The 23,290-nt window shown below is 43.5% G+C and overlaps 1 protein-coding gene across 1 annotated transcript in view; it reads left to right on the plus strand.

The window, feature by feature from the left end:
- Positions 1-17,009, plus strand: part of si:dkey-225n22.4 (collagen alpha-1(XXI) chain) — a 44,207-nt gene extending 27,198 nt beyond the window's left edge. Inside the window, exons 19-31 of the mRNA XM_034289275.1 lie at positions 7,684-7,728; positions 8,125-8,178; positions 9,775-9,828; positions 10,259-10,312; positions 10,957-11,028; positions 11,685-11,720; positions 12,380-12,424; positions 12,781-12,813; positions 13,223-13,369; positions 13,474-13,528; positions 13,978-14,172; positions 16,026-16,103; positions 16,522-17,009. Coding sequence (XP_034145166.1) covers positions 7,684-7,728; positions 8,125-8,178; positions 9,775-9,828; positions 10,259-10,312; positions 10,957-11,028; positions 11,685-11,720; positions 12,380-12,424; positions 12,781-12,813; positions 13,223-13,369; positions 13,474-13,528; positions 13,978-14,172; positions 16,026-16,103; positions 16,522-16,712 — 1,059 coding nt within the window. The 3' untranslated portion in view covers positions 16,713-17,009. The remainder of the gene's footprint in view (positions 1-7,683; positions 7,729-8,124; positions 8,179-9,774; positions 9,829-10,258; positions 10,313-10,956; positions 11,029-11,684; positions 11,721-12,379; positions 12,425-12,780; positions 12,814-13,222; positions 13,370-13,473; positions 13,529-13,977; positions 14,173-16,025; positions 16,104-16,521) is intronic.
- The last annotated feature ends 6,281 nt before the right edge of the window (positions 17,010-23,290 follow it).

Consider the following 23,290-nt stretch of genomic DNA (forward strand, 5'->3'; position numbering starts at 1 on the left):
TTTTGCTTGATAAGTCTTGACGAGGGTTGGGGCGGATTGAAAATACAGACCGACCTCATGTGGGTCAAGTGGCTCCAATGGGTTTGTTCTGTATGAACGTCTACACAACTCTTGCTCAGACTTCTCTGTGCCTTAAAATCTAATCTAAAAAGGAATCACATTCCAAAATAATGTTCTTTCCCATCTGCACAACATACCACGTTTTCAAAGTGAAAGGACTCTGTAGAACATTGCTATTCAGTGTTGGTCCTCGAGGGGCCTAAACAGTTCTGGAGGTGAGGGCAAATTATTAGCGGGTAAAAATAAAAAACAGAAATGTTTCTTCCCTCCAGGCTTGGTAATAAATACATATTGATTGTATCTATGTGCTGTTTGTCTTTTAACCCCAGAGTTTAACCATGAAGGACCTGTGTCAGCAACTGCAGCAGTGAACAATTTTGGATCTGTTTTTTTTTTTTTCAACTTTGCACAGCTTAAAGTAAAAAAAAAAAGTTTTTTCAACTTTGCACAGCTTACCCCTCCAAGAACTGCCACCTTAACGTGGTGGAGGGGTTTGAGTACCCGAGTGACCCTAGGAGCTATGTTGTCTGGGGCTATATGCCCCTGGTAGGGTCTCCCAAGGCAAACAGGTCTTAGGCGACGGGTCAGACTAAGAGCGGTTCAAAACCCCCTTAATGAAGAAAAACATTTTGAGTACCGTGACGTCGCCGGTATGGCGCAGCCGGGGCCCCACCCTGGAGCCAGGCCCGGGGTTGGGGCTCGTATGCGAGCGCCTGGTGGCCGGGCCTTCCCCCATGGGGCCCGGCCGGGCTCAGCCCGAACGGGCGACGTGGGGCCGCCCTCCCGTGGGCTCACCACCCACAGGAGGGACCATAAGGGGCCGGTGCGAAGAAGATCGGGCGGCAGTCGAAGGCAGGGGCCTAGACAACCCGATCTCTGGACACGGAAACTGGCTCTAGGGACGTGGAATGTCACCTCGCTGGCGGGGAAGGAGCCTGAGTTGGTGCGTGAGGTTGAGAGGTTCCGATTAGAGGTAATCGGGATCACCTCTACGCATGGTTTGGGCCCTGGAACCACACTCCTTGAGAGAGGATGGACTCTTCACCACTCTGGAGTTGCCCATGGTGAGAGGCGGCGGGCTGGTGTGGGTTTGCTTATAGCTCCCCAGCTCTGCCGCCATGTGTTGGAGTTTACCCCGGTGAACGAGAGGGTCGTTTCCCTGCGCCTACGGGTCGGGGATAGGTCTCTCACTGTTGTTTGTGCCTACGGGCCGAACGGCAGTGCAGAGTACCCGACCTTCTTGGAGTCTCTGGGAGGGGTGCTGGAAAGTGCTCCGACTGGGGACTCTATTGTTCTACTGGGGGACTTCAACGCCCACGTGGGCAACGACAGTGACACCTGGAGGGGCGTGATTGGGAGGAACGGCCCCCCGGATCTGAACCCGAGTGGTGTTCAATTATTGGACTTCTGTGCTAGTCACAGTTTGTCCATAACGAACACCATGTTCAAGCATAAGGGTGTCCATCAGTGCACGTGGCACCAGGACACCCTAGGCCGCAGGTCGATGATCGACTTTGTTGTCGTCTCATCTGACCTGCGGCCGTATGTCTTGGACACTCGGGTGAAGAGAGGGGCGGAGCTGTCAACTGATCACCACCTGGTGGTGAGTTGGATCCGATGGCGGGGGAGGAAGCTGGACAGACTCGGCAGGCCCAAGCGTACTGTAAGGGTCTGCTGGGAACGTCTGGCCGAGTCTCCTGTCAGAGAGATCTTTAACTCCCACCTCCGGCAGAGTTTCGACTGGATCCCGAGGGAGGTTGGAGATATTGAGTCCGAGTGGACCATGTTCTCCACCGCCATTGTCGAAGCGGCCGCTCGGAGCTGTGGCCGTAAGGTCTCCGGTGCCTGTCGAGGCGGCAATCCCCGAACCGGTGGTGGACACCGGAAGTAAGGGATGCCGTCAAGCTGAAGAAGGAGTCCTATCAGGCCTGGTTGGCTTGTGGGACTCCTGAGGCAGCTGACGGGTACCGACAGGCCAAGCGGGCTGCAGCCCGGGTGGTTGTGGAGGCAAAAACTCGGGCCTGGGAGGAGTTCGGTGAGGCCATGGAGAAGGACTATCGGCTGGCCTCGAAGAGATTCTGGCAAACCATCCGGCGCCTCAGGAGAGGGAAACAGTGCCCTACCAACGCTGTTTACAGTAGAGGTGGGCAGCTGTTGACCTCAACTGAGGATGTCGTCGGGCGGTGGAAGGAGTACTTCGAGGATCTCCTCAATCCCGCTGACACGTCTTCCATTGAGGAAGCAGAGGATGAGGGCTCAGAGGTGGACTCGTCCATCACCCGGGCTGAAGTCACAGAGGTGGTCAAGAAACTCCTCGGTGGCAAGGCACCGGGGGTGGATGAGATCCGCCCTGAGTACCTCAAGTCTCTGGATGTTGTGGGGCTGTCTTGGTTGACACGCCTGTGCAACATCGCGTGGCGGTCGGGGACAGTGCCTCTGGGATGGCAGACCGGGGTGGTGGTCCCTCTTTTTAAGAAGGGGGACCGGAGGGTGTGTTCCAACTATAGGGGGATCACACTTCTCAGCCTCCCCGGGAAAGTCTATGCCAGGGTTCTGGAGAGGAGAATACGGCCGATAGTAGAACCTCGGATTCAGGAGGAACAGTGTGGTTTTCGTCCGGGCCGTGGAACACTGGACCAGCTCTATACCCTCTACGGGGTGTTGGAGGGTTCATGGGAGTTTGCCCAACCAATCCACATGTGTTTTGTGGATTTGGTGAAAGCATTCGACTGTGTCCCTCGCGGCATCTTGTGGAGGGTGCTTGGGGAATATGGGGTCCTGGGTCCTTTGCTAAGGGCTGTCAGGTCCCTGTACAACCGAAGCAGGAGCTTGGTCCGCATTGCCGGCAGTAAGTCAGACTTGTTCCCAGTGCATGTTGGACTCCGGCAGGGCTGCCCTTTGTCACCGGTTCTGTTCGTAATTTTTAAGGACAGAATTTCTAGGCGCAGCCAGGGGCCGGAGGGTGTCAGGTTTGGGGACCACACAATTTCGTCTCTGCTCTTTGCAGATGATGTTGTTGTGTTGGCCCCTTCTAACCAGGACCTTCAGCATGCACTGGGACGGTTTGCAGCCGAGTGTGAAGTGGTGGGGATGAAAATCAGTACCTCCAAATCCGAGGCCATGGTCCTCAGTCGGAAAAGGGTGGCTTGCCCACTTCAGGTTGGTGGAGAGTGCCTGCCTCAAGTGGAGGAGTTTAAATATCTAGGGGTCTTGTTCACGAGTGAGGGAAGGATGGAACGGGAGATTGACAGACGGATCGGTGCAGCTTCTGCAGTAATGCAGTCGATGTATCAGTCTGTCGTGGTGAAGAAAGAGCTGAGCCGCAAGGCGAAGCTCTTGATTTACCAGTCAATCTACGTTCCTACTCTCACCTATGGTCATGAGCTTTGGGTCATGACCGAAAGGACAAGATCCCGGATACAGGCGGCCGAAATGAGCTTTCTCCGCAGGGTGGCCGGGCGATCCCTTAGAGATAGGGTGAGAAGCTCGGTCACCCGGGAGGAGCTCAGAGTAGAGCCGCTGCTCCTCCACATCGAGAGGGGTCAGCTGAGGTGGCTTGGGCATCTTTTCCGGATGCTTCTGGAACGCCTTCCTGGGAAGGTGTTCCGGTCCCGTCCCACCGGGAAGAGACCCCGGGGAAGACCTAGGACACGCTGGAGGGACTATGTCTCCCGGCTGGCCTGGGAACGCCTCGGTGTCCCCCCGGAAGAGCTAGAGGAAGTGTCTGGGGAGAGGGAAGTCTGGGCATCCCTGCTTAGACTGCTGCCCCCGCGACCCGGCCCCGGATAAGCGGAAGAAGATGGATGGAACTTTGCACAGCTTAGTGAACTTTGTTGTGGATAATTAATAGACAGCAATGTTAAAGGTCATTTTAAATCATGACTGAGACTAGAGCACTGGAACATTTAACACCTCTTAGAAAGCCATTCTGATGTCTTTGCCTTGTGTACTTGTCTTGCTGAAAAGAAAAAAGATTAACTCCAAGGTTAGATTTTCTGAAGATGGAGGCAACTTTTCTTCAAACGTTTCCCCTTGGCTTGGCTCCTGTCATATTTGCAATTCTTTTTTACAAAACTATCATTATTGATGACAAACATACCCATAACTTGCCACCCAAGTAGGTGAAAATACAGGTGTCACTCTTTATTGTACCTGCAATTTTTTGTTCAAGCTAAAGGTTTATGTATTTGTCTTGCACTATTGCAGTTTTGTTGCAAACAGAATAAATTATTTTGGTAGATGTAATTTTCCCTAAACCTGTGATATAACTTTATTTTTCTGCAGGAAAAATTCCAATGCCAAAACCCACCAGAAGGTTTTGAGTGTGCCTGCATGTTCAAGTTGGGGGTGGCAAGGTAGCCATAGCATTATAGAAAAGAACAGTAGCTGGTTCTAATCCTCCAGCTGACTAATGAAAATGTCCATTCTGTCCCTGAGTACAACAATGTGTTAAAATAACGCAAACATTTCAAACTTAAATCGGGTTTAAAAAGTCTGTAACACATCTTGAATTGCTGATTCCCAATTAAATGTACAACTCAGCACTGGCAATTAAGATAAAAAGTAAGATCTGTTGCCAAAACAGGTTGGTAATATCTCTGTCAAAGGGATTTGGAGCCATTGTGGCACTCACTGGCATTTCCACCAAAGAGTAAGAAGACATACACAATAAATAGATAATTGTGGTTTATTTGTTTTCATCAACTTGAAACATTTCCTTTATAGGTTGAAAAATGTAGATAGATTAAACAAATACACATTTGATGCGTTTTCAGATTTGATTTGAAAGGGTTGTATGTACTTTCACTATTAGCTACTGGTGAAGAATTAGTTTGAGGCTATTCTAAAATGTCACTGTAGCTGTGGTCTACATGTATCTGGTGATTCGGGTAATAAGTCTACATTTAATAAACCCGTACAGAAGTATTAGTCTGGTTTAGTCATCAATGTCACCCACACGGTTTATAAAGTAGATTGTGTATTTTGTGTTAGCCTGCTTGCTTAAAAGACTGACTCTATTACATGCAGTGAAGTTGATCTATAATGCCAGATTGGCAAAGGCCGCAATTAGCCCTAAATCTGTCAAGGGCAAATAAGTGGCGATCTTTACGCCTAAATCTTTACGCCTAAATCTTTACGCCTAAATCTTTACGCCTAAAAAAACAAAGTAGTCAGCGGTTCGCAAACCTTTCTAATCAAGCTTTCCTTTTGCATGCCATGCAAGGCATAGAAAAAATTAAATGCTAGCAATTTTTTCACTCATCATAAAAGTCTTCCACTGCTGGTTCTGAGCCGAGCCTGCCTGCTAAACAATCCTCCCTTCGGATTCAAAGTGACACTGTGCAGAGAATGAATGGCCTTTTCCACTGGCATCAGTGTGGGCTTCTCATGATCAAATGAGTCATTAATGCCAAACAGCATGCAGCAGTGGGTGATATCAAAGAGATCATCCTGTTTCGCTCTCTTCTGTCATACCCTCTACTGTCATACCCTCTCTTCTGTCATACCCTCTCTTCTGTCATACCCTCTCTACTGTCATACCCTCTCTTCTGTCATACCCTCTCTTCTGTCATACCCTCTCTTCTGTCATACCCTCTCTTCTGTCATACCCTCTCTTCTGTCATACCCTCTTCTGTCATACCCTCTCTTCTGTCATACCCTCTCTTCTGTCATACCCTCTCTTCTGTCATACCCTCTTCTGTCATACCCTCTCTTCTGTCATACCCTCTTCTGTCATACCCTCTCTTCTGTCACACCCTCTCTTCTGTCACACCCTCTCTTCTGTCACACCCTCTCTTCTGTCACACCCTCTCTTCTGTCACACCCTCTCTTCTGTCACACCCTCTCTTCTGTCATACCCTGTATTTTGTCTTCCCCTCTTTTACAGTTTATCCTCATTTTCTCTTATTTTGTTTGCTTCCTCCGCTCCCCTCCTCCCTGCACCTCCTGTTCTACCACTTGTCTCCCTTTTCCTCCTTCACCCTCTTTCTCCTCGGTCTCTTCTCCATCTTTTTTGTCTTTCTCCTCTCTTCTCCCTCTCTTCTCTCGTCTCCCACATGCCTCTTCTCTCCCGTCCTCTCCTTACCTCTCCACGTTTTCTTAAGAGTGCGGGTGTCCTCCAGCAGGTGAAGCCAACCCCTTGATGATCTGGAGGCTTTCCACTCAGGGTAGAAGTGGTGCAGCTCTGGCAGGTTAATTACCATGGAGACAGACAGGAGACTTTAGGAGCTAGGAGAGGGCCAGCCCTATCAGATGATGTATTTGTCTAAGAGCCTTCGCAAGGATTTTATTTACTGTTCAAAAGTGCTGCGGAAGCAGGGCACATTCATGCCCAATGCTTTTGTATGTGTGTTTGTGCAGATGTGTGCAGGTGCTGAGAGATTGCAGAATAATGCAGGACCCGCTTCAAAACAAACCGACACAACCTTTGGCCATGGCAGCGGTGTATGTTGTGTGTTTTCTTGAGGTGGTTTTGGAAAATGAAGTATCCCACACAGACCCTTGTTTCCTTTTAGAAGGGTATTGCTTATGTTTAACCATGTTTTGATTAATTCAAACAACAGCAATCCCCGACTGTTTTGGATTTGCAATGAAACCTTATTCCTTTGTGCAAACTCTTATTATTCTTAGCTGCTTGATTCTAGATTAGGTTAGAATGCATTAAGAGCTCTGTTTTCTTTTTTAATGTATTTCCGTATGGTATAATTTGACCAACCAACCTGGTAAATGGAGATGCATTACCTGCCGGTGTGTAGAAACAATAGACCTAACCAATGAATGAAGTCATTGATATAACATGTCACACCTCAGACAGCAGACAGCAAACATGGCCTAAACACAAATCACTGTGGCTGTTTGTTGTCCTTCATTTTCCAACCCTCCAGTAACTCACGGAACAACTTCACTCGTCACCTTTGCGCCGTGGCTTTTGCTGCCGGTAATAGAAGACCGTTACTTATTTCTCTTGGCAGAATTAGAATCGTTTTGTGGCACCATGTGACTATTTGAACAGGTGACTGTTATTAAACGTAGACGACCACAAGCTCAAATAGCCCAGTGGTTAGGCTGATTACATCTCCATCTCAGCCAGGGTGGCAGGGGGGGAGGTCATGACATCACCATCTCTGATACTATCTATTGGTTGTTTGTCGCTCGGGTCTGCTTGGTATTACTTTGCAAAGTGCCGGAGAGCCCTGCTGGCTATAAATGAGGTGAAAACAACATATCAGAATTCCTGCGGAAACAAGAGGAGCGGTGGCGTGGGGTCCGTTAAACCCATGGAAAACAAAGATTGTATCTGTTTTCCGTACATGTCCCAATGCCCTCCCCGGTTCCTCGTCGTGGTCGCGTTGTAATGAGCGACTGGCTGGGTTGTGTTTGTGGCCTGTACACTATGCACACTACAACAAGTGGTTGGCCATTCCAGAGTGTTCCGTTCAAGCCCTCCACAGTGCCATTGTAGAGATTGCTTCATGGCGGCACTATAACCAGAGGAAATTATGAATGACTACTAGTGAAATAAATGGGTCTCTGTGGTTGACGGGAGCCCAAATGCACCCACTTTTCTTGTCACTCACTGAGACACTGCAGTGTAAGCCAACTGGCTGTGTGTTTCATCTCCAGGGGATCCGAGGACTTCCTGGAGAGGCGGGGCCAACCGGACCTCAGGTAACAAGTTCCTTTTTGTATGTAAGTACATTTAAAAAGCAAGTAAAGGCTGAATTGGACATTTCAACCACAGCTGATGAATTGGGGATGATAAGATTTATGTGTTGTAACTTGTAACTGTAACTGTGAATTAAATAAATCAAATCAAATAATGTGATACTGTATGTCTGTCAGGACAGTGACCAGTGAAAGAGCTTGTTAAAATAAAACTGCATCAAAATAACCCAGACAAACAGAAAAACTGAGATTATTTAACATCTCTGTGTAAGAAAAGTCACCCGAAGAACAGTCAGTTGAAGCAGGATTTTGGTAGCATTCAGTGGGAAGGCTGCCTTGCCGAAGCCTTGCCGAAGCGTTCAGTGGGAAGGAGGGCATTCATGTCTTGGTTTCCTGCAGGGAGAGAGAGGAGAAGTCGGGCAGAAGGGTTCAGCAGGTTCTAAAGGTCCACAGGTGAGTGTCAACATCTCCACAATGATTAACAACGCTTTTTAAATCATATAATTGATTGCTCACATACTAACGATGTATCAAGCCATGTGTTACTTTATTTTAATTGCAGTCATTTCCTTGGCTGGAGGAATTGAAAAACACATCACGCCAGTAGGACTATTTAATTGTCTCTGGAATGTCATTCTCTCTTAATGAATTTTCCATTATGCATTAGGTTCTGTGTTTCATAAAGGGAGTGTGATAAGGGTGAGGTGATTGGGCAGCCTCATGGTGTGTGTTAGTTAGGACCTTTTATAGTAGAGCCATCAAACTGTGCATTATGTGGTGTTCCAGTGCATCTTGTGTTGTTCCAGTGAATCATGAGATGTTCCATTGGATTGTGTGTAGTTTCAGTGGATGGACTTGATTTTCCAGTGTAATGACCCTGTGCATTGTGAGATGTTCCAGTGCATCGTGTAGTGTTCCAGTGCATCGTGTAGTGTTCCAGTGGATTGTGTAATGTTCCAGTAGATTGTGTGATGTTCCAACCATTGTGTAGTGTTCCACTGCTTTGTGTAATGTTCCAGTGTATTTGTGATGTTCCAGTGGGTTGTGTAATATTTCAGTGCATCATGTAGTGTTCCAGTGAATCGTATCATGTTCCAGTGCATCCTTTGATGTTCCAGTGCTTTGTAAGATGGTCCAGTGGAATGTGTAAGGTTACCGTGGGCCGTGTAATATCCCAGCACCTCCTGTAGTATTCGAGTGTGTTGTGTTATGTTCTAGTGAAATGTGTGCTGTTTTAGTAGATTGTGTAATGTTCCAGTGCATCTTGTGTTGTTCCAGTGAATCATAAGATGTTCAATTGGATTGTGTGTTGTTTCAGTGGATTGACTGATTTTCCAGGGCATGTTGTAGTGCATTGTGTGATGGTCCAGTGCATCTTGTGTTGTTCCAGTGAATCATGAGATATTCCATTGGATTGTGTGTTGTTTCAGTTGATTGACTGATTTTCCAGGGCATGTTGTAGTGCATTGTGTGATGGTCCAGTGCAATGTGAAAGGTTTCCGTGGGCCGTGTAATATCCCAGCGCCTCCTGTAGTGTTCCAGTGCAGTGTGTTATGTTCTAGTGAAATGTGTACTGATCTAGTAGACTGTGTAATGCAGTGCATTGTGGGTTGTTCCAGTGCCCTCTTCTGGTTCTTTGAAGCTGCATAGCTAATAACCTTGACAGAGTCTATCTACTTTCAATATAAATGTAATTTCTATCCTAAAAGTGTACATTTAATATCTACCCTTATTTCTACCCTAAAGTGTTAAAACAATGTAAAAACATTGTATCTACATTTTCACATTATTCAACCATGCACATATTCACGTGTGCTCACATAAACCAGTAGCAGTGTTTAATTACTTATTCATCCTAACATAAACAAAGAGGAACACTCTTTTTTTAGGTGGCTGTAAGGTTAAAGCCTGACTGCAAATCCCCTTTTTCTAAAATGAATCAGAATGGAGTCCGTGCCATCTCATTCCCCATCAGCGGTCGGTGACTAAGCTGTCACGCATCCTATCACATTGCCTTTGGGCCAACTGTCTGTGTTTTTCAATGTTCAGGGGATTCAAGGCCCTCAGGGAGACCCAGGAGCCAGTGGACGTGATGGCCCAAAGGTTTGTCCATCATTTTAATTAGCGATTATGCTAATGCTACAGCTTTTTATCCCCACTGTGTGGGCTTTTCTCTGCTCTCCAAATGTCCTACTGATAATACTATAATTATCTCTCCCAATGTTATAATTCTTAGCCAAAGTGCACTTCGGGTGAAAAAGTAATTCTAGTCTTTCGTTGTTCAGTAATTGGACTATTGTCTTGAATTTTGGAATAGTCTTTGGTTTAGCATCAGAGGCATCGTCAGCACAAGTTTGTTGACAATTATGGTGTAGTCTGTTGTGTGCATGATGATTGCCAGTATGTGTGCTAGTTAGTGAGCATGCGTCTGTGCGTGTCTGTGTGTCTGTGTGTGCGTGTGAATGTGGTCGAATGTTTCTATGAGTCAAAGTGTGTCAGTGTTTATAATGCTCACTCATGTGTCTGTACTCAGGGAAGCTCTGGGGATCGAGGTACAGATGGCTCTCCTGGACTGCCAGGCCAAAAGGTGAGAAATGCTCTGGGGACACACTCAATGATCGATTAAACTGTGAACACACACAGACAGACGAACACACACACACACTTTGGGATCATTTCACATCTTCATGGACTCTGTGTCATAGTCCCACGCTTGTTAACCAACCTCTGTGTAACTCCGATCCATTTCCTCTTTCCATTTTAAACAATTGCTCACAAGTTACATTAGTCTGTTGTTGTCCCACATTGATGCTCTGTGTTGCTGGCATTAAAGAATAACACAACTGTTTTGTTTTTCTTTTGGTTGTTTAAGGGGATGGGAAGAGAGGGGCTCAAATGAAAATAACTTAAGAACGCATGATGATGATGAAATAATTACTAAAACTATGAAATGTAATGGGGGGGCAGGTAGCCTTCAGATTACAACAATAACAGCTGTTCTAAAGGATCTGTACATCATTGACCCTGACCTTTGATACTATTCGTGTTGTTGTCTTGGTAGTGTTTGGATTCAGAAGAAACACATTTCTATTATATTCTTGGAACAATTATACATTTAAAATATTTTATATTTTTATTGTCAATGGTTACATTTAGGATTGGTGTAGGGTAAATTGAGCTTTGTAATTTAACTTAGCCCAGATTTTTATCATACCCCCTTTTGTTCTTCAGGGCACACCAGGAGAGACAGGTTTCCCTGGGTTACCGGGCACCAATGGACTACCAGGGTTCAAAGGTCACAAGGTAAGGACATCAGCATCTCAAAACCAATGGAGAGAAGGAGCCGTATTTGGCTTTCTCATCCAATGGGCTTTGAAAAGCATATAAGGAGATATGCTGTGGGTAATATCCAATTGAAAGTCTGTCTCAATTCAACGATATGGTCTGAGGAGGGGACCCTCTTCAATCTGGTAACATAACGTTGCAGACATATATTTTCAACTTAGGTTGAAGGCCATATGTCTGACATATTTCAGACTGTTTCTTCATGTTTCAGACTGTGTCTCTTGACACTGGATGTTTCACTTTTTCAGGGGACTCCATGAGGGTTGCCACATGCTGTATGTTGATGAGATAGGAGATGGAACTATGAACGGAGATAGAGACCAACATTTCAGATAACAAAACTGTGTTATTACCTGTAGGGGGGCCTTTTGGCCTAATGAGGCAGCGTGTTCCTCTAAAGAGATGATTATGAATGATTTATGGCGCTCGGTGTCAGGGAGCTTGTTCATTTGCATGTTTTGCAGTAAATGTTGATGTGTTTCTGCATAATGCATATTTTATTCCTCTTGCGTGTTGTCTTTCACGCTCACTAAGAGCTTGTCCTTCATACGGTATGCAGGCACCTGATCCTTGGTTATCACAGCAGTATGGTAAACATTCCTTTATTTTTTCAGGGAGAATTTGGAGAGACGGGTCCCAGAGGCAGTCAGGTATAGTCATCTTTGTCTCATCTCTCCCATATACAGGGAGTTGCTCCGTTCTTTTCATTGTCATACATTTTTGTCATAGCTGCATTGAATTAGCTGGTTGATAGATTTTTCTTCAGCTGACTTGGTGATTGCATTAAAACGAAAGGTATTTCATCCAAACAATCTAGGTCATACATAGAACCCTGTGTTGGACCTAGAATACTTTATGCTGCTTGGGACCCTCTCCTGCACTCCAACATATACATTCTACATAGAGAATTCCACTGTACATGTTCATCATATCTCTCCAGGACATCAACAAGAAAAGAATCAGTCTTGAGTCACGTCTTAGTCACGACTCACTTTCCTATGGGAGGAACAAAGCTTTTTTTCACACGGCACTCAGACGTTAAGGGCCCTGTGCTGTGACTATAGAGCAGAGCGCCTTTGGCTCTGTGCTTTGATTTTATGCTACGTACTGCCGTACGATCACAGCGGGGAGGCCGTGATAGAGGCAGACAGCATTGCGGCGTAAAGGGAACTCAGGTGATGTGCTTTTTAAAGGTCGATGAGGCCCTTGTGTCCCTCCTTGGCCGTGAATGCTAATGATGACCTTTTAACAGCGAGTGCTCTCCTATATAGTACCTACTCCTGATGCCTCATATCACTCCCCCCCACAGGGTGAACGAGGCACCGATGGAGCCCCTGGAAACCCTGGAATGCCAGTGAGTGCCGTTACATGACAAGGCCACAGGGTGGCAGTGGATGTCATTTATTTTTAGGAGAGCAAAACAATTAAAAGGATGCCAGGACCAACTTTAGACACAGTAGTCTGTCACTAACACATAACACAATAGGGAGGGGGAATGATCTGTAGTAATAACTTTCCCTGTGGCCACTCTACTGGCCTAAAGTATGCTGAGAGTAAAAAAAATAAATATTTTTTAACCTCAGGATAAAATAAAAACAAGGAAGACATATTCATTAGAACAAAGTTAATGCAGAGCTTCTAAAAGAAACAAATGTTGTCTTTGATATTGTAGTAGAACTTTTTTAACAGGCTCTTTCCCTCCTCTGTCAGGGTGAAGCTGGGCCCATGGGAGCCAAAGGAGAGGTTTGTAGAATTAGGCTGCTGCATTAGATATAATCCACTCTGCCTACACCAGAGCGCACATCCTCTCAAGCCACCAGGAACACTACTGAACATGCTCTACCATGAAGCCTCTGACATAATACCCAACGGGCGTAGACAAATACAAATAACAGTAGACCTGTTCTGGAATCCATGCCATAATGCCCTGTAATAATGCTCTTACATATATTCTTCCACAACAATTTTTTAAAAGATATGTGTTTGCATACTAACATTATGATATCTAACGATTATGGGATTTTGTTACGCACAATTTATTTTAATTAATAAGCCAGTTACATAATAGGCATTTGACTTGAAATACTACAAGCTATGTACGCAAAGGCCCTATACTGACTTAAACTATGTTATTTTTCCTGCTGGTCCTCAGAAAGGTTTAGTGGGGGACAGTGGTGTCAAAGGGTCTGACGGGAAGAAGGGGGACAGGGGTGAAGCGGGGGCCGCGGGCCCACGGGGATCTCCAGGCAATGACGGGTTGCCTGGGCAACCGGGAACTCCGGGCTACCCTGGAAAGCCTGTGAGTTTATTCTAAATCCTGACCTTTTTCGGGAAGCATCCTGTCTGCTGGCCCAAACCCTGCCAAATATTTTAACCCCTTGTGGTCTTATCTATGTTCTGCAGGGGAAGCTTCCCTCCGACGACTACTTGATGAAGCTCTGTAGCGATGTGTTGCGGAGTAAGTACCTGTCACTACCCAGCCAGCTGTAGCTCTGCAGTGTCAATAACTAAAGTGTGAATTGAAGTAAGCTGAAAAGCGCACAGCTCATTGTTTACTCAGCAGCTTAAGACTGTAGGGATTAAACAGCACACACACACAAACTCACACACGCACATTTAAATGTAATTTTGAATCTGACTATGCCACAGAATTCATATCAGTGTAAATATGTCTTGGTTAGAACAGAAAATGTAACCGTTAACATAGACTACATCCTTACGTAATTTACGTTACAGTCAGTAGCTCGCCGTCTGTCTGCTAAATGAATACAGTGCTAGAAATATATTCCCACAGTAAGATGTCTGATTTTACCCAGGTGTCCTGAAGAAGTGCAAGCCATGAGTAATGACAGTAACATAATTTATTGATTAGATGATCTATTTCACTAATCAATGTGTCCTTCCCAGACCAGCTCCCTCAGCTGCTGCAAACGCTAGCCCCTCCCAGCAGGTGTGAGCCATGCGAGACAGTGAAGGGACCCCCAGGACAGCCTGGAGCACCAGGACTCAAAGGTTCCACAGGAACCCAGGGCTACCCGGGTAGGACCGGCTCACCTGGATACCCAGGACCGCCTGGCATGCAGGGACCTCAGGGTGTCAAAGGTAACACTGGTAGGATTGCAGGTTCTTTGCATTAAGACATTCTTTTGAAGTGCCAAGCTGTCCAACACAGTCTAGGTTTGATCCTTGATTGTGCTAAAGGTTGAAATGTGGCTGGGAGTTTCATGGGTCGATGCATAACCCAAGGGTGGGCGCTGGCATTGTCAGCAGGAAATCTTGTTATATCATGCCAAGTACATAAAAAAAAAGAATGCTTCTGATTTTTCATAATTTGTAGTGTCGCTAATCTGAAAATATGGTAATATCTATTTTGGATGTTTTCATCCAATAGCACCTATGGATCATAGTATAATAAACCCGAAGTGGCAGTTGCAGTGGATATAAAAAGTCTACACACCCCTAAAATGTCAGGTTCTTGTGATGTAAAATAATGAGACAAAGATAAATCATGTTAGAACTCAACAATTCAATTGAAAAACAAACTGAAATCTTTGATGGGGAAAAATGAAAAATAAAAACCTTACTTGGTGTCATAAGTGTGCACACCCTCTAATAAATGGGGATGTGGCTGTGTTCAGAATGACCCAATCACATTCAAACTCGTATTAAATAGAAGTCATTTCACACCTGCCATCATTTAAAATGCACTTTGATTAATCCCAAATAAAGTTCAGCTGTTCTAGTATGATTTTCCTGACATTTTCTAGTTGCATCTCAGAGCAAAAGCCATGGTCTGCAGAGAGCTTCCAAAGCATCAGAGTAATCTGTTGAAAGATATCAGTCAGGAAACGGGTACAAAATAATTTTCAAAGCATTAGATATACCATGGAACACAGTGAAGACAGTCATCATCAAGTGGAGAAAATATGGCACAACAGAGACATTACCAAGAACTGGACTTCCCTCAAAAATGTATTAAAGGCTAGAATGAAACTGGTCAGGGAGGCTTCCAAGAAGCCTACAGCAACATTAAAGGAACTGCTGGCAAGTACTGGCTGTGTGCTACATGTGACAACAATCTCCCGTATTCTTCATATGAATGGGCTATGGGGTAGATCTCCCAAAAGCATGTGGGAAAATGTGTTATGGTCTGATGAAACCAAGGTTGTACTTTTTGGCCATAATTCCAAGAAGGTATGTTTGGCGCAAAAACAACACTGCACATCACTCAAAGAACAACATACCCACAGTGAAGAATGGTGGTGGCAGCAACATGCTTTTGGGCTGTTTTCCTTCAGCTGGAACCGGGGCCTTAGTCAGGGTGGAAGGAATTATGAACAGTTCCAAATACCAGGCAATTTTGGCACAGATGTCCATTACAAAGCTAAAAATGAAGTTCACCTTTCAGCACGACAATGACCCAAAGTACACATCCAAATCCACAAAAGCATGGCTTCACCATTAACGTTTTGGAATGGCCCAGACAGAGCCCAGACCTGAATCCAATTGAAAATCTGTGGGGTGATCTGAAGAGGGCTGTGCACAGGAGATGTCCTCGCAATCTGACGGATTTGGAGCGCTTTTGTGGGCAAATATTGGCACGTCAAGTTGTGCCATGCTAATAGACTCCTACCAAAAAGACTGAGTGCTGTAAAGAAATCAAAAGGTGCTTCAACAAGGTATTAGTTTAAGGGTGTGCACACAGGTTATTGTGTTATTTTTCCCCCTCAAAGATTTCAGTTTGTTTTTCAATTGAATTGTTCACGTTATAGGTCATATTAAAGGTGGAAAAAGTTCTGACATGATTTATCTTTGTCTCATTCTTTTACATCACAAGAACCTGGCATTTTAACACAGGTGTGCAGACTTTTCATATCCACTGAATGTTAGCAGGTGAGTTGAAGCCATGCTAATGACATATTCAGTGCAGTGAATTATAATTGTGCCATCCACAGGCGACACTGGAGCGAGAGGACTCAAAGGCGCTAAAGGAGAGGGACGCCCTGGTTCACCAGGCCCTCCTGGACAGTCAGGTGAGTTAGCACAATGGCGTATTCTATCTGTTCATTAGTCATACATCAAGCATCAATGGATTCATAGTTGACACGTGCCTTTAAGCTGTTTTTTTGTGAAATTTCTGCACTTTCTTCAAGGATATTCCAGGCCTCTTCAACCCTAACATTGCTGTAGTATTTTTTTTTTAACCTCAGTTGTCACCGTAGTGAACAAATCTTTATTAGAATCAGGTGCACTGGTTATGAGACTGGTGCCTTTAAATAGGTGTGGTGTATAAAACACTACCTAGCGTACTATGACAAAACTAGCAAGTGTGCTACACCCACACTAACTAGCATGCGACTCTAACACCTGCTTAGTCAGAAATAGTAAAAACACACCACTTGTTCTTTGGATGTATAACCCTGTACCATATTTATGGTTAATGATGGGCAGGAGTTCAGGGACCTCGCGGATCCGACGGCATCGGGCGTCCGGGCCCTCATGGGATGCCAGGAAAGCCAGGAAGCCCTGGAATGCCAGGGAAACGAGGGTCGTCAGGTCTACCAGGAGTTTGTGACATATCTTCTTGCTACCAGGCCTACAACCTCAGAAATGATCCTTACAGCAAAGGACCCAACTTTTAAGATTACGGGGCCCGAAGAAGGGAGGCTGGCATTGGCTAGAAGCCCTAAAGGGAATCCAATATGGTGGGCTTTTTAGCAGAGGACAATATACTGGTGCAGGCTTTTGATCTGGTCTTACAGCAACACAATCAACAGGAATAAAAATATGCACCCACTCAAACCATTTCCAACTGACACCTGCAAATTGGACGCCTCTTCTTCAGACAGACATATGAGAATATTTTTGTCCTAATTTCCTGAAAATTTGACTATACTAAGACTTATATTGAGTGGTTTCATATACTGTATTTTTGTAGTTTCAGGTTAAATTAAGGAAAAAATATGTTTGTAATAATAATTTGTAAAAGGATTTTTTTTTCTTTAGACTTTTGTATTTATTTTTACATTTTGAAATCTGCTGTGCCAATGTTATCTCTTTTACATAGTAAACTGCAGGATTTGCCAATTTAGTAAGTAGTAAAATAAATGTTGACTACCTGGGTTCACCTAAAAAACATGCTATAGAAAATTGCATAATGCATTTCCAGTTCCTGTTTTCACAAAACAACGTGCGTTTCCCTTTAATATGTGTAGGTACTAATATATATATATATATATATATATATATATATATATATATATATAGGTGCTGGTCATAAAATCAGAATATCAACAAAAAGTTGATTTATTTCAGTAATTCCATTCAAAAAGTGAAACTTGTATATTATATTCATTCATTACACACAGACTGATATATTTCAGATGTTTATTTATTTTAATTGTGATGATTATAACTGACAACTAATGAAAATCCCAAATTCAGTATCTCCGAAAATTTGAATATTACTTAAGACCAATACAAAAAAAATATTTTTAGAAATGTTGGCCAACTGAAAAGTATGAACATGAAAAGTATGAGCTTGTACAGCCCTCAATACTTAGTTGGGGCTCCTTTTGCCTGAATTACTGCAGCAATGCGGCGTGGCATGGAGTCGATCAGTCTGTGGCACTGCTCAGGTGTTATGAGAACCCAGGTTGCTCTGATAGTGGCTTTCAGCTCTTCTGCATTGTTGGGTATGGCGTATTGCATCTTCCTCTTCACAATACCCTATAGTTTTTCTTTAGGGTTAAGGTCAGGTGAGTTTGCTGGCCAATTAAGAACAGGGATACCATGGTCCTTAAATCAGGTACTGGTAGCTTTGGCACTGTGTGCAGGTGCCAAGTCCTGTTGGAAAATGAAATCTGCATCTCCATAAAGTTGGTCAGCAGCAGGAAGCATGAAGTGCTCTAAAACTTCCTGGTAGATGGCTGCGTTGACCTTGGACCTCAGAAAACACAGTGGACCAACACCAGCAGATGACATGGCACCCCAAACCATCATTAACTGTGGAAACTTTACACTGGACTTCAAGCAACGTGGATTCTGTGCCTCTCCTCTCTTCCTCCAGACTCTGGGACCTTGATTTCCAAAGGAAATGCAAAATGTACTTTCATCAGGGAACATAACTCAGCAGCAGTCCAGTCCTTTTTGTCTTTAGCCCAGGCGAGACGCTTCTGACGCTGTGTCTTGTTCAAGAGTGGCTTGACACAAGGAATGCGACAGCTGAAACCCATGTCTTGCATACGTCTGTGTGTGGTGGTTCTTGAAGCACTGACTCCAGCTGCAGTCCACTCTTTGTGAATCTCCCCCACATTTTTGAATGGGTTTTATTTCACAATCCTCTCCAGGGTGTGGTTAGCCCTATTGCTTGTACACTTTTTTCTACCACATCTTTCCTTTCCCTTCACCTCTCTATTAATGTGCTTGGACACAGAGCTCTGTGAACAGCCAGCCTCTTTAGCAATGACCTTTTGTGTCTTGCCCTCCTTGTGCAAGGGTGTCAATGGTCATCTTTTGGACAGCTGTCAAGTCAGCAGTCTTCCCCATGATTGTGTTGCCTACAGAACTCGACTGAGAGACCATTTAAAGGCCTTTGCAGGTGTTTTGGGTTAATTAGCTGATTAGAGTGTGGCACCAGGTGTCTTCAATATTGAACCTTTTCACAATATTCTAATTTTCTGAGATACTGAATTTGGGGTTTTCATTAGTTGTCAGTTATAATCATCAAAATGTAAAGAAGAAAAACACTTGAAATATATCAGTCTGTGTGGAATGAATGTATACATTACACAAGTTTCACTTTTTGAATGGAATTACTGAAATAAATCAACTTTTTGATGATATTCTAATTTTAAGACCAGCACCTGTATGTACATTACAGGCCAAAAGTTTGGACACACCTTCTCATTCAATGCGTTTCCTTTATTTTCATGACTATTTACATTGTAGATTCTCACTGAAGGCATTAAAACTATGAATGAACACATGTGGAATTATGTAATTAACTGAAAACTTGTCTTATATTCTAGTTTCTTCAAAATAGCCACCCTTTGCTCTGATTACTGCTTTGCACACTCTTGGCATTCAAGAGGTAGTCACCTGAACTGGTTTTCCAAAAGTATTGAAGGAGTTCCCAGAGATGCTTAGCACTTGTTGGCCCTTTTGCCTTCACTCTCCGGTCCAGCTCACCCCAAACCAACTCGATTGGGTTCAGGTCCGGTGACTGTGGAGGACAGCTCACCCCACACCATCACACCTCCTCCTCCATGCTTCACGGTGGGAACCAGGCATGTAGAATCCATCCGTTCACCTTTTCTGCGTTGCACAAAGACCAGACGGTTGGAACCAAAGATCTCAAATTTGGACTCATCAGACCAAAGCACAGATTTCCACTGGTCTAATGTCCATTCCTTGTGTTACTTGGCCCCAACAAATCTCTTTTGCTTGTTGCCTCTCCTTAGCAGTGGTTTCCTAGCAGCTACTTGACCATGAAGGCCCGTCTCCTCTTAACAGTTGTTCTTGAGATGTGTCTGCTGCTAGAACTCTGTGTGGCATTTAGCTGGTCTCTAATCTGAGCTGCTGTTAACCTGCGATTTCTGAGGCTGGTGACTCGGATTAACTTATCCTTAGCAGCAGAGGTGACTCTTGGTCTTCCTTTCCTGGGGCGGTCCACATGTGAGCCAGTTTCATTGTAGCGCTTGATGGTTTCTGCGACTGCACTTGGGACACATTCAAAGTTTTCGCAATTTTCCGGACTGACTGACCTTCATTTGTTAAAGTAATGATGGCCACTCGTTTCTCTTTACTTAGCTGATTGGTTCTTGCCATAATATGAATTCTAACAGTTGTCCAATAGGGCTGTCGGCTGTGTATCAACCTGACTTCTGCACAACACAACTGATGGTCCCAACCCCATTAATAAGGGAAAAAAAGTCCACTAATTAACCCTGACAAGGCACACCTGTGAAGTGAAAACCATTTCAGGTGACTACCTCATGAAGCTCATTGAGAGAACACCAAGGGTTTGCAGCGCTATCAAAAAAGCAAAACGTGGCTACTTTGAGGAATCAAAAATATAAGACATGTTTTCAGTTATTTCACACTTTTTTGTTAAGTACATAATTCCATATGTGTTCATTCATAGTTTTGATGCCTTCAGTGAGAATCTACAATGTAAATAGTCATGACCTTTTGGCCTGTACTGCTGACAGATGAATGAAATTAAAATATTACACTTTGCAGTCAATTATTCATCAAAAATCTACAGAAATAGATGGTGTTGCTCCCTTTGCATGAAACAACTTCATGTAGGTGTTTCTTGCAACTGTCTTTTACATCGTCTTGGACAAGATTTTGCCCAGTTATCTTTACAGTATCTTTACTTTTTCAACTGTGTCATGCTTGAGGGATTCGTCCAGGCAGTGAGGCAGTAAAGCAGCCCCAAGCCACAATGCAACCGCCACCATGATTTATGATTGGTATGAGGTTCTTCTGTTCAAAGGCATTGTTTAGTTTGAAGCAAATATGGCTAATGGTATTGTGGTCAAACAACTCCACCATATGTCCAGAGAACATTGCTCCTGTAGTTTTGGTCTTTATCTAGGTACTGTCGGTCAATTCTGTCATTATATTATTTTCTAAGAGCAAACAATTCTTCCCACCTTGGCCAGGGTTTTGCAGTCACTTTCTGATAGTTTTGATAATTTCTGAATCATGCACTTTGATCTATATCATGCAACATTGATTGTGGCAAAAGAGGCCAGTAGTTCTCCTGCTGCTACCCAGGTGTTCTTAGAGACACCTGTGAGCATCTTTCAGTTGGCTCTTGGGCTGAAAATGCTGGGACAACCGGTCCCTATATATATAGACTGCCAGTGGTCTGGAATTTTCTCCAGTTGTAGATGATATGTCAAACAGTCAATTTGCTTGGAAATGGCATTATAATCTCATCAATAATCTTTCTTTATGAGGGCCTCAGATGGGTCTTTTGATGTAGGCATGCTGTTACACATACTCATATGGTTAAAACCAAACCAGGCCAAGTTTCAGATGTTTATGCAAGGCTGGAATCTCTAATGATTCTTTAATCATTTGCACCTTTTTTGGTGCATTTGATTCTAATTTTAGAATTTTTTTGAATGAATCTGGTTGGAACTGAAATATCTCAAAAGCCTAAAATATCCAATTGTCCAAATATGTCAAAGAAAAAAACGACTTTCCAGGGGGTGTGTTAACTATTTTTTTTGTTAAAACATCCAAAAATGACCCACTATAAATTTTGCACTGTTGTTGTTACTTAAAAATAATACATTACGTTTTCCATTAGTAATACTAACTTAAATCACATTTTGGTAAACTTTCCCTAACTTGTTGTTGTGTCTGAACATCCATTATGTCATTTATCATGATTTGTGTTCGCTTCTCTCCCAGCCGAGAGTTAGCTTTATTAGCATCCTCCTACATCATTAATTAAAACCAGGTGACCTGTTCTAGCAAAAGCTGCATTGTACTCAGAAACAAACTCAAAAGTACTTCAAACAAAGACTGTTGTCTGTTTGAAGTACTGTATTCTTAGAGGAATTAAATAACTTTCCAATTCCAACAAAATAAAGGCATCATGTTATACACAAATTACCGTTTGGAAATAGCCTACTAACAATGGTACCTGGCTCCTGTTTAGTGTTTTTTCTTCCTCTATTGAAATCATTACTGAGCAATGTATGCTGTGCTTAAGGAAAATTCTCTGGCTGGGGTTAAGGTAAAGAAAAAAGTGCCACCAAATTGCCGACACAACCTTGGAATTATAGAATCAAAACTATCGGCACTTGTGGTACAGATTCCTACATCTAGTTTGAAGTCCTTTTGAGTGAAGTTTTGCTAGAATGAGTTACCCAGATTTAATTTCATGTATTTGGACAATGCTAATAATGTTAACTCCAGACGGGAAGAGAAATAAAGAGTGGCTTGTTATGAAATATGACACAATAGACCTTCACACACAACACCAGGTAAGGGGAATTTAAACCAAATATGATTTTAGGTTGAACTACCCCTTTAAACTTCCATAATATATAGTATAGAATAACTCTAAAACTGCAGGGTGAAGAGATGCTGAAAGAAGAGATGCTGATATGTATGAATAGTTGAGTTGTTTTGGTGCTTTTTTCTTTTAACATTTAAGAGATTTTTATATATTTTTATATTCTTATGTATATATTATGATAGCCAACTTTTCATGATTTACATCCACAGTCAAAAAGCAGCGGTGGGGTCTGAAATGATTTACCCCTTATTAAAGACGAGCAAGCATTACAGTATAAAATATATAATTTCTATTGATGATTCTACATTTATGTTTTTCATTATATAGCAGACACATTTACTCAGAGCTCCTTCCAGCTGTGGGTGGATTTTTTTCTTTATGCTGGCTCCCCATTGGAATTGAAACCTCAACCGTGGCATTGCAAGTGCCATGCCCCACCAATTGAGCGACAAGGGGCTACCATATACTGCTTTATTCTATTGCTCCCAGAAGGGATTTTGATGAACAAGTAATACATTTTTGGGGGGGACACCCCTGTGAGGATAATTTCTTATTAAAATTGACAACCCTGTGAGGTATATTTTTTATTTAAATTGACAACACTGTGAGAATAAATAAGTCCAGACCACACTGTATGTAATAATGAGGACGTCTGTACAACCAACGTTGCTGTGTGGAAATAAACACTATTCTTAACCATTCATATATGAAGGCTGGGTAATTACCTTCCCATATCCTACTTTATTTCATGCCTACATGTTTGAAAAATGGAGACAGCATACCAGGTTTCATTGCACTGAGGTGAATGTTATTTGAATGTTTGTGTTTTGGGGGAATCTGTGCAGGGAAAAGGAATGAAAGAACAGAATATAAAGATTAAATTTAAATACCAGATGTCAAAATTCTGATTCACATGTTGCTTATCATACACAGCTGGCTTCTCTGTGCATCTCAAATTTTATGTGTACATTGTACGTTTGAAAAATGCAGTACGTATAGCATATTTCGCTACTACTGCAGTTTCCATTGCACTGAGGTGATTTTTATTCAAATGTTAGTTTGTTGGTGGGTATCTGTTAATGCAGGGAAAATTGGCATAATATCAACATACATTTAATATTCCGGATGACAGAAGTCTGACTCAGATGTTGGTCATCAGCCACTGCTGACTTCTGT

This window comes from Esox lucius, chromosome 21 (genome assembly GCF_011004845.1).
Source record: "Esox lucius isolate fEsoLuc1 chromosome 21, fEsoLuc1.pri, whole genome shotgun sequence".
Classification (NCBI taxonomy): domain Eukaryota; kingdom Metazoa; phylum Chordata; class Actinopteri; order Esociformes; family Esocidae; genus Esox; species Esox lucius.